Raw genomic sequence first — 12,430 nt, 5'->3', positions numbered from 1 at the left:
AAGTCTATATGAGTAAAACTACAAAACTCTGATGAAAGAAACAAAAAAAGAACTAAATAAAGGGAGAGACATTCCATGTTCATGGGTAGGAAATCTTAGTGTTGTTAGCATGTCAATTTTTCTTAAGGCATTTTCAATCAAAATCCCACATTTTGTGGATATTGACAAAGGGAGTCTAAAGTTTATATGGAGAGGCAAAGACCCAGAATAGCCAATGCAATATTGAGAAGAGCAAAGTTGGAGGACTGAGACTACCTGAGTTCAAGACTTACTCTAAAAGGTATATTAAGACAGTGTGTATTGGTGAAAGAGTAGACAAACCAATCAATGGAACAGAAACAGAGTGCAGAAAGAGATCCCCATAATTATACAACTATCGATCCTTGATAGAGGAGCAAAGGTACAATGGAGCAAAAGATAGGTTTTTTTCAACAAACAGTGCTGGAACCCCAAGACATACTCACACACAAATGAATCTAGACACAGACCTCACACCCTTCACATAAATTAATGGAGCACAGACCCAAAGATAAAACTCAAAACTATGAGACTCCTAGAAGGTAGAAGAAAACCTAGGTGACCTCAGGTACAGTGATGACTTTTTAAATACAACCCCAAAGGTATGATCAATGAAAGAAAAAATTGATAAGCTGGACTTCATTAAAATTAAAGACTTCTGCTCTGCAAAGGACATTGTCAAGAGAATGAGAAGACAAGCCACAGACTGGGAGAAAATATTTGCAAAAGACAATCTGATAAAGGCTTATTATCCAAAATAAGCAAAGAATTCTTAAAACTCAATAAGAAAATGAATGACCCAATTTAAAAATGGGCAAAAGACCTGAGCAGAAACCTCACCAAAGATATACAGATGGCATCCGTTGAAGATGCTCGATATCATATGTCATTAAGGAATTGCAAATTAAAATGACAATGAAAATACCACTACCATGCCTATAAAAATGGCCAAAATCCAAAACAATGACACCAAATGCTGGTGAGGATATGTATGAAGCAACAGGAATTCTCATTCGTTGCTAATGGGAGTGCAAAATGGTACAGCCACTTTGGAAGACAGTTTGGTAGTTTCTTTCAAAACTAAATATACTCGACCATACAATCTAGCTATCACATTCCTGGTATTTACCCAAATGAGCTGAAAACTTATGCCCACGTGAAAACCTGCACAAGGATGTTCACAGCAGTTTTATTCATAATTACCAAAAGTTGGAAACGGCCAGGTTGTCCATCAGCAGGTGAAGAGATAAATAAACTGTGGCATGCCCAGACAATGGAATTTTATTCAGCACTAAAAAGAAATGATCTATTAAACTATGAAAAGACATGGATGAGCCTTATATACATATTGCTAAGTGAAGGAGGCCAATCTGAAAAGGCTCTGTGTTGCAGGATTCCAACCACATGACACCCTGGAAAAAAAAAAACAACTATGGAGACAGTAAAAGGGTCAGTAGTTGCCAGTGGTTGGGGGGAAGCAGGGATAAACAGGCAGAGAGCACAGAGGATTTTTAGGGCAAGGAAATTACTTGGTATGAGACCATATTGGTGAATACAGGGCATTATACCTGTCCAAAATCATGGAATGGACAATACCAAGAGCGAGGCCTAATGTAAACCGAGTGATAACAATGGGTCAGTCTAAGTCCGCTGATTGTAACAAATGTACCGCGCTGGTGGGGGATACCGATTGTGTGTGAGGGTATGGCGCATATGGGAAATCTCTGTACATTCTCAATTTTGCTGTAAACCTAAAACTTCTCTAAAAACTAAAGTCTATTAAAAAAAACCAAAACACAGACAAATCTTTCTGAATGAAACCAAGCAGGGTGGCTGGGCATCCTCCTGGCCCTGCATAGCCTGATCACTGGCCTGGAGGAGGGACCGCACAAATCACACCCCCGACCCCAACTCAGGCTTGGAGGGTTCAACTGAGCTTTGGAGCTCAAGATGTCCACAGAACCAAAGATGAGGGTGCAAGGTAGGGGTGCTGGTGGGAGGGGCCTTTCTCAGACAATATAAACATATAAGGAAGCTCCCCTGCAGCCTAGCCAAGGTGCTGATTGCATTCACTGAATGACTGCTAGTGAGGTCCAGAAATCCTCAGGCCCATCATGTACTCCCAGCCCTCTGTTCTAAATTCCCTATCCCACTCCCTGCAGCAGATGCTACCCTCTGACACTCAGCTCACCTTACTACTCCTGCCCACCAGCCCTGTGAATGCTTTCTCCTGCCTTTTCTTGAGGTGACAGAAAGGACAAGAACAAAGCAACCAAATTAAAAGGATTTCTTAGCAAGGGCAACTGATCTACATAACTTAGCCTCTGGCGCCCTCTGCTGTTAAAATGCTGACCCTGTCGTAACGAAACCACAATCAGAGTGAGTTGGCAGATAGGAGAACAGAAAGTCTTCAGGGACTTCATTTTTTACTTTAAAAAATTTTGTTTTCTTCCTCAAAGATTTTGCTTTTTATTTTTAAAGACTCTGTTACTTCCCGGGAGAGCCATGTAGTTTTCTTAATACGTAAGAAAAAACAAATCCCAATGATGTGTCAGTTCAAACGGATGGCACGAGACAGTGACGTTGAAAGTGCTTTGAAAAGTCTGGAAACATGACAGCACAGCTGGCTGAGGAAGGGGAACTTGAGATAATTCAGGCAGCCCATGGGTCCCCTGGAGGCCGGGGGGTGATACCCAGAGGCTACAGACCAATAAAAGTATGTGGCCCTGCTGGCTGGATCCAAAAGAAACCTGAGGTTCACTCACATTAATGGGGACCAAACAAACCACCCATACTGTCCTTCCTCACCTCCACACCCCACCACTACTGGTGAACACCAAGGTCAAGGGCCATCAGCCCTGGGCTGCTAGTCTCAGCCCTTTAAGGTTTCCCCGTCCAGACTGCCTTGAATGTCCATTTTCAGTGGTTTCACCTGCACAATTCATGCCGGGAAGAAACAGAGCGGGCCTGCTGGGGCTCTTCTAAGAGGACAATCATTATTCTGCTACTTCCCAGTTACTCATAATTGTTGAGCTCCTACTGCGTCCTGGGCAGTGCCGCCACGCACTCACCTACGTTTTCTATCATCCATTCTACCGTCCTTTGGAGAGATTTTCTTTCCATGTTTGCAGCCTTTTCTTAGCGAAGATTAAGGGTGGTACCGAGGTGGGTCAGGCTGTTGGGAATGTTTCCAAAGCAAGCAGCCAGCCTTCTGAGAACAATGACAGAGCCACGCCTGAAGAGAGAGGCAGGCCCATGTGTCCTGCAGAATCCTCTTTATGTTAGTGTGATCTGGCCCTTGAGCACGAGGCAGGGCGCTGGTTTGATTCCATAGCAGGTTAGAGAGGGTCGTGCCGTGCTCGGAGGCAGAAGATAAACAGTTGTCAATAGGAAACGGTGTAACTATGTAATGCAGGTTGGCAGGGGGCAGGAATGACAGACTGTGGAGTCCCAGGCAGAAGATGATAAAGGAGGGTAGAGGGGAAGCTGCCTGGTGGGTTACACCGGGCACCGAATGTCACTGGATAGAGATTTGGGAGCCCTGATCACACTGGAACCACCAGTCAAAGCTTCCCAGGGACTGACTGACCAACTATCTGCTGCCCAGCACTCTTCAGATGATAATGCTGATGGAACACTCCACCGAACGTGCGAGCATGGCCCCCAACATCGCCAGGTGCCACTGCAAAGGAATCCAAATCAACCAGACTCCCGTGGCATTCTGGTGCTGAGCACAAAACTGCTTCTTCCTTCCGTGCCCTCCACTTACAACTGGTTGCTTACCCTTCCCTCTTGCCCTCCTTCCTGTTCAGGTCCTTCTCCTCACGGTATAGCTCAAGCCCCATCTACCCTCAAAAGCCTGTCCTGACCGCCTGAGTCCCGAGGGCCTCTCTTGCCCATGACTTGCTCACACTTATTTCTGACTCACTGCTTGATTTACTATTATTTAACTTGTTAATGTTCACCACCCAAGTAAGGTGGAAGTTGCTAGAAAGCTAAAGTAATGCTCTGTCTCCATGTTCTCCATGATGGCTTGCACAAGGCAGGGTGCCACGCTCTTAAATGAATTCTAACTCTCGAGAGAGTAGCAGAACGTTGGCAGCATAAGGGCAACTCAAAGACCAGACCCCAGTACGTGACAGTGACTGAGATCCTAAACTCCCTACACAAGCATTTTCCACTCATGCAAAACCCAACATCAAGGCAAAAGAAGGGAAAGCAGTTATTTAAAGACAAACAAACAACAAACGAAAGTCCCCTGATGTAATTACCTCCTCATGCAATTCAACCACACAAAGACCAGGACTTAAAGCTATTGCAGGACTTCTAGGGGCCTTTGTCCCATAACTATTTATACATATGTGTGAAGATACACATACGAGGATGTTTGCAGAAGCTTGAAATAGCGAGGCCGCAGAAACAAGTAAGTGTCCCTCAAGAGGGCAACGTTGAAATGATGGATGGAATGGTCATAATGTGGATTATTAAGCAGCCATTAAAAAGAATGAGGTAACTTATATATACACTGACTTGGAAATACTCTAAGATGTACTGGCAAAAAAGCAAATTACATAACAAGGCATAGACAATTTAATTAAATATTTATTAAGTACCAAGGTATCAGACACTGTTGTAGATGCTGGGGAAATAGAAAAACAGATGGAAAAAACCTTTTGCCTTTATGGACCCTTGGAGAGAAATAAACATTATAATTAGAATATTAGAATAATTAGAATAATTAGAATATTAGAAGGTGATAGTGCCATAAAGAAAAAGCAAAGCAAAGCAAAGCAAAGGAAGGGGATGGAAGGTAAGAGGTGAGAGCTTCAGTTTTTAAAAGGGCAGTCAGAGTAGCCCTCACAGAGGAGGTGATCACACGTGTGTGTAGGAGAGCATGGGCGTATGGGGTGGGGGGGGTGTGGGCAGCTTCTAAGATGGTTCCTAATGGTCCTCCTGGTACCTCTGCCCTCATGTCATTCCTTCCCATTGAGTGTGTGCTGAATGTAGGAATCTGTTCTCATGAACACAGAATGTCAAAAGTTATGGGATGTCATTTTTGAGATGAGGTTACAAAAGGCTGTGACTTCTGTTTTGGGCATCCTTGTTCACATTCTTGCTTGTATGCTCTGAAGGAAGCCGGCTTCCGTAGTGTGAGCTGCCCTAAGGAGACACCCACGTGGCAAAGAACTGATGTCTCCAGCCAACATCCAGCAAGGACCTGGGGTTCCAACAGCCACGTGAGCGAGCTTGGAGGAGACCTTCTTCCAGTCAAGCCTTCCTATGAGACCAGAGCCCCAGCTTGCCTACAAGCTCATGAGAGACTCTAAGCAAGAAGCACTTAGCCAAGCTGCAACTGGAAAGAGACTCTGAGATAATATTGGTTGTTTTAAGCCTCTAGGTTCCAGAATAACTTGCTATGCAGCAATAGATACCTAACACAGAGTGAGCGAGTGAATTTAGGTATCCATGCAGCAAACATACACAAAAACATCCCTGGAAGGACCCATAGCAGTTAAGTCTTGGGATGGAAGTAGAAAGAGACCATAAAAGGTCTTTAATATCTTTTATAGAAGTTTTAAGTCTTGTTGGAATCTTTTAGAGTGAGAATGACTTACATATTACTTGTTCTTGTTTGTTTGTTTCCTTCTAAAAATACAAACAAAATTTGAAGTTATGACAAGGAGCCGAGTTGCTAGAAAAATAATAAAGGATCGACATTTTCAGAAATGATGAGAATAAAATCACTGTTGTGTGTGTTTAGTGTTTTACAAATGGCCAAAACACTTAAAAAGAAAAGGAAAGGAAAGGAAAGAGAAGAGAAAAGAAAACAAAAGAAGACAAAAGAAAAGAAAAGAAAAGAAAAGAAAAGAAAAGAAAAGAAAAGAAAGGAGGAAGGAGGGAAGGGAGGGAAGATTCTTCCTTTCTCTGGTCTTTCTGGCTCCCCACAGCCACTCCCCAAAGTACACCATGAAGGTGGCTCAGTTCACCATTTTCATTGCAGTTCCCAGAAGGCAGCTGAGATTAGAAGCAAGCCCAGGGTCACCAAGCCAGAGTGACTCCTGCAACTGCTCAGCCAGGAGATAATAGAACCAGGACCGAAACAGCCTCCAAGACTCGAACCCTGTGATCTCGATGGGCCACAACTCCCCTAGGTCATTTGTCCCCAAATTGACCCATTCTTCATCACTTCTTGGAGAGTAAGTGATACTCTGGCTCCTTAGCCCATGAAAGCAGCCTCAGAGCAGGACGGTTATTAAGATGGGATCTCAGAGAAAGGCAGGGAGCCCGGAGGATTCTTTGGGAATCTCCTAGCCAGACTTTCCCCCAGGGTACCGTCACCCCTGCCTGGGGACAGAGCTGCAATCAGAGTGGACATGCAGGCACAGGGGGCCCACCTCACATGGGGATGACAAAACGCCAGTGCTTCTGCAGGTCCCTGCAGGGCACACTGTGAGCAGTGTAGAAGGATCTGGCTTTCTGCTGCCTTGCTCCTCAGTGCCCGATGACTTCAGGGCAGCTGTGCTGGAAGATGTGAGTGTGGGGGGATCGTGGGCAGAAGAGAAATGGAAGGCAGGCTACGAGGAAGGTGAGAATGTGTATCTTCTTTAGAGACGAAAAGAAAAATCATAAGGTATTAGGTGTCTTTCCCTCCAGGGGGACTGACTCCAAGTGTCAATGGAAAAATAAAACACAGGTGCAAAAGGGGCTGGAGAGGTTCATGGTGCAGGTGAGGTCACATTGGGGAAGCCGAGCAGTTAAAATAAAGTGAAGAATTGGGGCACCTGGGTGGTTCAGTCAGTTGAGTGTCCAACTTCAGCTCAGGTCACGATCTCACAGTCTTTGAGTTTGAGCCCCGCGTTGGGCTCTGCGCTGACAGCCCAGAGACTGGAGCCTGCCTCGGATTCTGGAGCCTCCCTGTGCCTGCATGTCCACTCTGATTGCAGCTCTGTCCCCAGGCAGGGGTGACGGTACCCTGGGGGAAAGTCTGGCTGGGAGATTCCCAAAGAATCCTCCGGGCTCCCTCTCTCTCTGCCCCTCCCCCACTCATGCTCTGTCTCTCTCTGTCTCACAAAAATTGATAAACATTTAAAAATAAAGTGAAGAACAACAAGGATTCACATGCCTCTGGGGCTCAGTGATGCTGGCCTCTGAATGTCTGAAGCCAGTTTCTGGTCTAACAGTGGTTGGGGTGCTCAGGCAGACCCATGAATGAATCCGGAGAGAGACGCGGACTCTACGGGCACTTGAGTCCTAAGAAAAAAGGGATGAAATGTTTTGTCTGCATACTTAGTGCTGGTGTTTTTCTACCCTTTACTAAGGAGCTCGGTTACCCAACAAGTGTTGGTGGGTGTCCTCCTTAGGGTCCAGTGCCTCCGGGCCGTGGGCGGGGAGGGGGCAGCCCAGAGGACAGAGGTGGGTCCCTGCCTGTATCCTCCTTGTGCACTCCAGTTCTCCATCCCCCACCAGTAAAACAGGGTGGTTATGTTCCCTCTACCTGGCCGACAGAGGGACGGTCTTTAGGGGAATACACACACAACCCATGAACCCACAGGGCTCAGGCAATTTTAGGCTGAAGGGAGATTAACCAAGGCAGCCCCGTGGGTCCTTCCTTGTAGACTCAAGCTCTCAAGAAAACAGTTTCACTGAAAATATGTGACCCTATTCACAGGAGGGGGACAACAAAGCTGAAGGCATGGGCCAGGGGACCAGGGCCCCAGCCTAGGGGACCAAGCCAGCATGATCCAGCGAAGGTGGGGACCTGATGGAGGCTTCCAGAGCAGGAGAGGGCATGGAGCAGAGATCGGAGGCAGGTGGGGTAAGCTCTGGCCCCACAGGAACGTGCTCTAGGCCCCTGAGCAGGTCTCTAATTCCTGGTTTATTTATTTATTTTTTTTTAGCAATCATAGCAGCAGAACCAGACTCAGACCCAGGCAAGAGGGGCCCCTGCTCTGAATCCTGCTGGCCTCCTCAGACCATCACCCTCCCTACAGGGTAAGGGGTCCGCAGGAGCAAAAACACATGAGGTTGAGAAAGGATCAAAAGGGAGAAGTAAACACAGGAGATCTGGAGCAAGGAAAGCATTCTGTAGATACCATGGGGGTGGACTCAGGTCACTGTACATTTGTCAAGACCCAAAGAATGTCCAACTCTAAGAGTGAATCCTAATGAAAGCTAGGGACACTGGGTCCCCAGGGTCCTACTGTGGCAATGGAGGCTCAGCCATTGTAATGAACATACCACTGGTGGGGGGGCACATTGATGGTGGGGAGGCTGTGTGTATGTGGGTGCAGGGGGTATATGGGAAGTCTCTGTACATTTCTCTCACTTTTGCTATAGACTTAAAGTTGCTCTAGAAATAGTCTGTTAATTAAGGGTGGGGGAGAGGTAGCCAGGGTAGAGAAGGAGTAAGAGGGAGTGACCACACCACGGTAACAGGGGAACAGGAGAGGGGAGACCTGTGAACGTGTGCTGGGGACCCTATATTCTGACAGCCTTGGCCTTGAAGTCTGTGTGGCCTGCCCCCCATCCGCTGCTCTGGGCTCCTGGGAACAGGTATCCTTGCTGTAGGTAGCCTCATTGTCCCCTTCCTCTGCTTGAGCTGGCATGAGAGCATTTCCTGCCAAAACAGCTGAATACACGCCCCTGAGTCCTGCCTTCTTCTAGGGTCATCCAGGGACCCTACAGCCCTGGCAGTGACATCTGGGTGCCTGGGAGGCTTTCTTAAAATGTCAATATTTATGAGATGATGGTATTTTCATTTAGATTCCCCACATTGATCAGTCAGTAATATATTTACTGAAACCCAGACATGGCCTTATCAGAGTGGCATCCAAAGCAGCTCTGTGCTTCCCGGCAACCCCACTCAACAGTCCCTAAAAGCGTCACTCCTCTGCCAACAACACTCCAGAGTCCTGCTCCACTCACTCCCTCCTCTTCCACTGTTTTGATGTCACTTAGTGTCAAGAAGGATTTCGGGCAGGCCCTGCTTCTTTGTCTCAGGGTCGTGTGCGGGAATGCTGGTCTGAAAGTCTGGAGAGCTCACCCAGGACAGATGTGTCGACAGCCAGAACTTCCTCCTGCCCCTAATCAGGGTGCCCTCAGTCTCCAGCATAGCCGCTTCCGACCTGCACCACCTCTCACACCCTCCACCCACTCCTTACCTCGACTTCGAAAGGGATCTCCTGGTTCAGAAGACAAGGGGACTCTCACACAATGCCCTCAACAGAGTCAGAACTTAAAGGGTCACCTTGTGTCCTCACCTCCTACCCCTGACACAGGAAACACATCCGCACCTGTGCCTGGCCTCGAGGCTTCCTATCCACCTGGCAGGAGGGGTGTCCATCTTTCTCTCCAAGGCCCACTCCTCTCCCTCCCAGCTCACTAATCTCTCCTATTCTCATGGTCTTTTCCCTCATTACCTAAAACATTCTGAAAATACTTCATCTACAGCCTCCACACTTGGCCTTTAATCCCACCAAGACACCTCCTGTCAGGAGGTCACTAGAGACCTCCTGAGAGTTAAATCTAACTCCATGTTCTACTTCTTACCTTGAATGACCTCTTGGAAACATCTGGCGCCACTTATCACTTCCTTTGAACATTTTTAAATACTCTCTACCTCTTTGTCTTCCGCGATGCCTTTCCTCAAGACCTTTCCTCCTACCTTTGAAGTCCCGCCATAGCCTCTGCAGGCTCATCCTTGAATGCTGGTAACCTTCCTCCCCCAAACCTGAGGGTGTTACCCTCTCTCTCGACACTCAGGTTCTTCCGGGGATGAACTTCATAGCTTTAAGTACTACCTACTATACCTTTAACTACTACATTGACAAATCCCAAGTCTGGATGCTCACCATAGCCTTTGCCCCAAATTTCAATGAGAACGCCCAAAAGTTAGCTCTGGTAGATTTCACACAGGCACCTCAAAGGTAATATGTCCTCAACTCAACTCCACCGTCTTTGCCTCTAGCCTGATCTCCTCTCCTATTTCCTCTCAGCGAATGGTGTCACTGCCCTCCCAGTTGGATCTGGTCACACATCCAATAAATCACTCCTCAGTATCTCTTAAGTTACTCTCCTTCCCTTTATTCCCTCTACACCTATAAACTTTGTTTCCAATCCTCATAATTTCTCATTGGGATCCTTCAATGACCGGCCTGTTCATGGCCTCCAGTTTCCTTTTTATCCTTTACCTTTAATTTTTCCGTAATGGGAATTTATTAATAATATATTCAGTACAAATCCCAACAGTTCATGAATGTCCAATGCTGCATGCCAACTGGACCAGCCCATGAAACTAAGCACTCCATTCAGATCCCCAGAGCATGTTCCCTCCTCCCCACATTATTATGTATTGTTACCCATCTCATCCGAACAGAAGACAATTCATGAGCAGGACAACAGGAAACAGAGGAAGGAAGTCGAAGCTCAAGAGTCAAGGTTCAAACCTTATTTTTACTCATAAGTGATGTGGCATGAGCAAGTTACTTAGTCGCTGAGCCTCAGGGTCATAGGAATAATATCACCTATGGAACAGACCTATGAAGGATCAATAAGACGTCTTAGGTGATAGGGTCCTAACATGGCTCCTCCCAAGAGTAAGCTCGGAACCATGGATCGTGACAGGGTATCCATTACTTCTTTTGGGTCCCCTCTCCAGAAATATTTCTTCTCCTCTGCTCCAACCTACCTTTTCCTTAAATTATTTCTACACTTTTATGGACTCATCGTGTTGCTCTGCCTTGTTCATGGTCTTGATGGAAGAAGCACACCTCCCCCCTCCACATCCGCTCTGTGAAGTTTCTTTGGCCGCCATCTGCACGGCAATTGTTTAACAAATTCACAAGTAACTAACGAGAGCCAAATAAGGGCTTGGGCTCAGTCCTCTGGCCTGACCTGGAACTTACTGAGGAACAAAGATTTTTCAAAAAGGAGACCAAGGGGACATACGAGTACGGAAGGGTGAGGGCAGGGCATGGGGCGCCTTACCTTTGCACTGCAAACCCTGCCGTAAGAGGCCCCAGAGCAAGGACCCACAGTGGTCGCAGAAGGTGGGGACCTTGTAGTTGTGGATACCAAACTTGTGGGGCATGTTGACGCTGAACCGCTGGGAGCCCACCTGCAGGGACGGCAAAACACAGGGTCACTGCCAAGCTCATTCACAGCCTGGCATGCTTAGTGCTGGAGCTCCCAGAAGGCATGACCGCTGAAGGGGGCCAGGTCCGAGTGGGGCTCTGGAAGCTTCCCTGACAAACGAGGTGAAGAGAACCTCCCTGGACCTCTGCTCCTGATGCCTGTAACTCATTCTCCACCTCTCGGTTTGACCTTGTGAGGCCAGGCCTGCTCCCTTACGTGGTCACTCCAGGACCGCAGGCTTCAAACTCTCACGGTGCACAGCACCCACTTCGTACCTCATGTTTTGGCTGTTGAGGAGATGTCGCCGTGTGCTTTTCAATGCCGCTTTGGGCATGGAAGCTGCACCTGGGCAGTCTTTCAGCAGCTTGATGGTGGGCGGATTCCATAAACACCCTGAAAACCCAGCACAGCTGTAGAGACTGTCGGCCATCCATTGGGACAATCACTGCGGTACGCAATGCTAGTGCAGAGTGGTGACCACTATGGGCACTAAGCTACCAGTGCTGGCCACAGGCCAGGCACTACCATCACAGTGAAGCCTCACCAGCACCTATGGGCTAGATGCCATCATTAGCCTGAGTTTACTGACGGGGAAGTTAAGACACCGTGAGATTAAGAAGCATGCCTGGAAGCTGAGGAGTGGCAGAGCCAGGATTTGATGCCCACAAGTGTGAATTCAGAGCCCAGGCCTTTTAACTACTCTGTTGCCACTTACCCGTTACTGAAAAGGAGTAAAGACAAGGTGGCAAGATGGATGGGGAAGGACTGGAGGATGAGTCGGGGAACCTGATCCGCAGGCCTGGGTCTGCCACCAACCAGCCGTGAGGTCTTGGACAAGTTCCGTGACTTCACGGGGCTGCAGATTCCTTACCTGGGCAAATAAGGACAGCACCCCCTATCCCACCTAATGTCACAGGGCTGTGGGGTGGACGAGACACACGGAAATGAGGGGTCATCAGCATGGTCCACCATTTTGGGTCTCCTGTGCCCCTCCGTGGAGCCACTCTCCACCTATGTCCCTAGCAGAGCAGTCACATGAACCAGGTCCCCCTCAAAACAGGCAGGGACCAACACCTGAGACCCCATGGACTGGGGAGAAAGTCGCTCTTGTTACACTGGGAATCAGGGGGTACAAAGCAGGCCAGAAAGAAGCTGTCCTTGGCTCGCTGCAGACTGGTGAATGAAAGGCCCCCATGGGGGGGAGCATCAAACGGGGGAAAGCCAGACACAGACATGACAAAGGTGTGGACGCAGACTTGAGCACAAATGTGGAGGTGTG

The 12,430-nt window shown here is 47.8% G+C and overlaps 1 protein-coding gene across 5 annotated transcripts in view; it reads right to left on the bottom strand.

Annotated features, from left to right (window-relative positions):
* Positions 1-12,430, bottom strand: part of PRKCE (protein kinase C epsilon) — a 498,956-nt gene that overhangs the window by 168,251 nt on the left and 318,275 nt on the right. For all 5 annotated transcript variants that reach the window (XR_006200651.1, XM_042932183.1, XM_042932182.1 and 2 more), the window contains exon 6: positions 11,005-11,134. Coding sequence is in view for 4 of the 5 variants with exons in the window: in XM_042932183.1 (XP_042788117.1) it covers positions 11,005-11,134 (130 nt within the window). In the remaining variant the exon portion in view is untranslated. The remainder of the gene's footprint in view (positions 1-11,004; positions 11,135-12,430) is intronic.

This window comes from Panthera leo, chromosome A3 (assembly GCF_018350215.1).
Source record: "Panthera leo isolate Ple1 chromosome A3, P.leo_Ple1_pat1.1, whole genome shotgun sequence".
Taxonomy (NCBI): Eukaryota; Metazoa; Chordata; class Mammalia; order Carnivora; family Felidae; genus Panthera; species Panthera leo.
The sequence above is the reverse complement of the archived record's forward strand: the minus strand, read 5'-3'. Positions and strand labels throughout refer to the sequence as shown.